A 4,021-nucleotide genomic window follows, 5' to 3' on the forward strand; every position below is an offset into this window, starting at 1 on the left:
GTATCGTGAAATGGTCAGGCTGGTTCCAAATCATTTCCAATCAGTTTTGTTAATGTTTTAAAAACAGGAGGAGATCTTAAAGATCTACATTTGAATGAATAATATTTTGCCAGCAGAATGTAATTGTCTGCAGGATATTCAACCTTTGTTTCATTAGAATTCATTCACTCTGTGGGGGTCTATTCATGGTCAGACTGACATATATCCAATCTGGAATTTGTTCAGTGTGAACAGCACAAATCACATGGAATCTAATCTTTGCCAGGTCAGATTTGTTTGCAATGTGACCTCCGTGTGAACAGTCATATCAGAACTTGACTTTTATGTCACTCCAGATCTTCGTTCGTCACTTCAGGACTGTGACCTGTTCACACTGGATTCTGATATGGGCCACATTCAACAAATAATGTAAACAGCAAAAGAAAAAATCTGATCTGAGCATTGAATCAGTTAGTATCGTCCAAAGGGCTGAAATAACCCAATTATGGTACAACTGGCAACTCGAGAGCTTTCTGTAGTGCAACTTCCTGAGCTATGTCTTCTCTTTACACCTCTGGCAGCAGCTGTATGCAGTAGATGTGTGGAAACATTTTGGCACTGTCTTTGTGTTTTCAGAGTTGCCGTGGGACCAGCCCTCTGAGAGCTGTCAGGAGTATTCAGATTGGCTTCAAAAGAAAACATACCTACCTCCTTGGAAGAAAATACAACCAATGCCTCTTAGTGAGTCCCAGATTGTATAAGTTTAAATACTGCATGTTCAGAATAGTCTTGGAGCTTTATTTAATATACGTTCAACTTCTCTCTTCAGGTTTGTTGTCCAAATTACTGCTGGCCAGTCCAGATACACGCATCACCATCGCAGATGTACAGAAAGATCGCTGGTTTACTCAAGGCAAGTGTCAATATCAGTACAATAGAATCAGTTCAACTTTTAATTTGATGTTCACTGGACTGATGTTTTTGTATCTCTGTAGGTGTAAAGCAACCACCTCTGGGCTCTGGAGGAAACAAAATTCTTCGATCAGATGTGGGAGTCATATCCCGGGCCAACAGGTCAGAGCTTTGTGTGTTTCTTAGTTTTAACTCTCAGGTGTATTTGTTTTGTGTGCCTGTAATATTGAGACCACATTCCTACCTTTTTATAGTGATGACCGGATGCAGTTTTCCAGCTCTCAGCCTGATTTTGCAGCAGGTGGCTGGGAAGCAATGTTGGTAATAGGCCAAACCGACGGTCAGGTCAGCTTCTCTCAGCCGACCAAACCGGAGCACATGTTGCTGGGTAGTCAGCTGCTGGGCACACCGGGAGCCAGTCAGGTAATTTACACACTCAGTGCTACATCAGTTTGTAATTTCTTTACAGAATATATCTGACAGTGTGTGTGAATTTTCAGCAAACAGGCTCCGTTCTTCTTTTACACAAGAGCAGACGTGATTTTTTTTTTTTTGTCACGTTTTTCTATACAAAGGCAACTTTATATTTTATGAAATCCTTCCTTAAAATGTCACATTGATGCATTAATGCTGTCACTTTGTCCTAACTTCTCTTTACTTCCTGTGTGTAGTCGCCGTGGCAGAGGTTAGTGCGGAGAATGACGCGTTTCTTCACCACTGTCAATGCTGACACTTCCTTAACTGCCCTGAAAGATGCCTGCGATGACCTGGCACTTGCCTTCAAACTCGCCTGCAACAAACAGGTACATATGTACTCAAGTATACAGGATTAAAAAATTTAGAGGTTAAGTGCACTCTTTGACACTGAACCTCTCTCTGCTTCTTTAGGTGACGGTGAGCACACTGGACAAACGCAACAACAAACTCATCTTCAAAGTCCATTTGCTAGAGATGAACCAGAGAGTGCTGCTGGACTTCAGACTGTCTAAGGTGGGCTTGAGCATTTTCTAAATAGTAAATATAGTGTTTCTAACATGAATAATCCATTACCACATTTAAGTTGAGACAATAGGGTAACAACCACTAGGCACTGTCTTTAAGTGTGCTACTGACCCCAAAAAAGAAAATAATGGAAGAGGTAAAGAAGCAGCAATAACCTGTTAGTGAGAAAAAGCAACAAGCCTTTTAAGAAATGTTCCCAACAAAACAACCGCAGTGCAGGAATGATCATTCCCCCACTAAGCATAAATCATATTGCAATATCTATCAAAATAGTTGCAATATAATGTTATTGCCGCATCGTGCTACTCACAGGGCTGGTTGGTGCCCTAATGTAAGAAACACAACAAAACATGCAGTATCCAGATCTATCAGTACTTGCATCCTCATCCAGCATTTAAATAAATCTGTTTGTTGCTTGAGTTTGAGAGTTTTACCATCCTCAGAAGGCCTGTTTATCTTCCACCCCACAGATTTAGCATCCATTTGAACATATTATATTATATTATATTATATTAAATATATTAGAAACTAAACTAAAAAACAGTATTAACAAACTGCACCTAATCACCTAATGGGTACGTTTGTGTGAGTGCACTTTTTCTTCAGGGAGATGTTGACCTGTATCTGTGTGTTTCCAGGGTGACGGTCTGGAGTTTAAGCGTCTCTTTGTGAAAATAAAACAGAAGCTCGGCGACATCATCAGCACTCAGAAGATCACATGAGGAGCTTTTTTACAAACAAGTGAACACTGCTGTGGACGTTGGAGAGAGAACCTGTATATATTTAGCTGTTCTATTGATATTTTAAATGTATTCTGCTGTTCTCATCAATTGTTTGTTTGTTTTCTTCTACTTCTATCCTTGTGAGTTAAGAGGGTGGACATTTTTGAACACTTTGGTCAAGTCCTCACTTTTTTTAAGGGGTTAGTTATTTAGTTTAGATTAGTGTTAGAATATAATGTTTGTCAAAGGTAGGTACACTTAGGGATGGAAGCATTTGTGTCCTTTTGTTCTGATTATGTTTGACATGATGCAGTCCAAAGTCATGAATAAATTATTAAAGGAGCAACATTGTAAGCCAAATGTTCTTTGATAAATGATGCATATAATGAAGATGACCACTGACTCAAAAGCATTGTTTTAGGGTTCAGTGTGAGGTGCACCCATTTTTCAGCAGGGCCTGTTCAAGTCATGAAGTACCATACTTGTTAAAAAATACTGTTGGCTGAGCAGTATACATACATACCATTTACAGTTTTATAGTGAAACATATGAGAAGAGTTTGTAACTGTTATTGTAGTTGAGCTGAGATCAAAGTCACATGGTTACTGTAATGAGTGTGCAAACTATCTAGAACATTAATTCCAGGTTAAAGCACAACTGAAGGAGTCTGGGATATATGATTATGAGCCTGTTGCCGGGCGCACATAAGCTGGGTCACCATATTCTTCTTCCCCACAACCAAGTCTGCAACTACATCTGACTAAAAGTGTGTAAATGCTCAGCACAGCATCAAGATTCAGCATCTTACTCAAGGACACTTTGACATGCAGCGCATTAGTGCTTGTGGTAGTAATAATAGCAGTAGTAATATTGAGAGTGGCAAAGTTACTATTACCATTAGTGTACATTTATTTTTGTTTGTTTGTTCCCCGAGGCTCCTCCCTTTCTGGCTTTCTCTCTCTCCCACCCACTTTGGAGACTTCTTGCTAGTCTGAAACACATACCTTGTAGTCTTGTTCTCTGGCTGGAATTGTCCTCTGTTCATTGTTTTGTTTTCCTCTGTTGTCCTACATGGTATGATCTTTTGTTTTGTAATAAAAAAAGAAATTGCTTATAACTAATACATTTAATGGAATGTGAATTAAATATTTTGTTGACTAATGCCAGATACAAATTTGACAATGTGTGACACTGATTCTGAGACTTTTATTTTGATGCAATGTTCCATAATGTGACAGACACAAAGAACCAACAATAGACACACGCATACAATTAAAAGCCATTTAGATAAGCATTCGCTATATACATACATATTACAGTATGTAAATTAATTTAGCTCTCCAAAAATGTAAGTGGTGCATAATCATCCTGGTTGTCATTTCCAAGGATAGATTTAAGAAAAGGAA

The 4,021-nt window shown here is 38.8% G+C and overlaps 1 protein-coding gene across 1 annotated transcript in view; it reads left to right on the plus strand.

Moving 5' to 3' along the window:
* The window catches only part of chek1 (checkpoint kinase 1), a gene marked incomplete at its 5' end in the record, with an annotated part of 6,343 nt that extends 2,597 nt beyond the window's left edge, over nt 1–3,746 (plus strand). Inside the window, 7 exon segments of the mRNA XM_035667262.1 lie at nt 616–720; nt 809–892; nt 975–1,053; nt 1,146–1,314; nt 1,563–1,694; nt 1,780–1,881; nt 2,532–3,746. Of these exon segments, the coding sequence (XP_035523155.1) occupies nt 616–720; nt 809–892; nt 975–1,053; nt 1,146–1,314; nt 1,563–1,694; nt 1,780–1,881; nt 2,532–2,615 (755 nt within the window). The 3' untranslated portion in view covers nt 2,616–3,746.
* Nucleotides 3,747–4,021: the final 275 nt, after the last annotated feature.

Source organism: Morone saxatilis, unplaced genomic scaffold, assembly GCF_004916995.1.
Source record: "Morone saxatilis isolate NCDOM2014 unplaced genomic scaffold, NCSU_SB_2.0 Contig20, whole genome shotgun sequence".
In the NCBI taxonomy this organism is placed as follows: Eukaryota; Metazoa; Chordata; class Actinopteri; family Moronidae; genus Morone; species Morone saxatilis.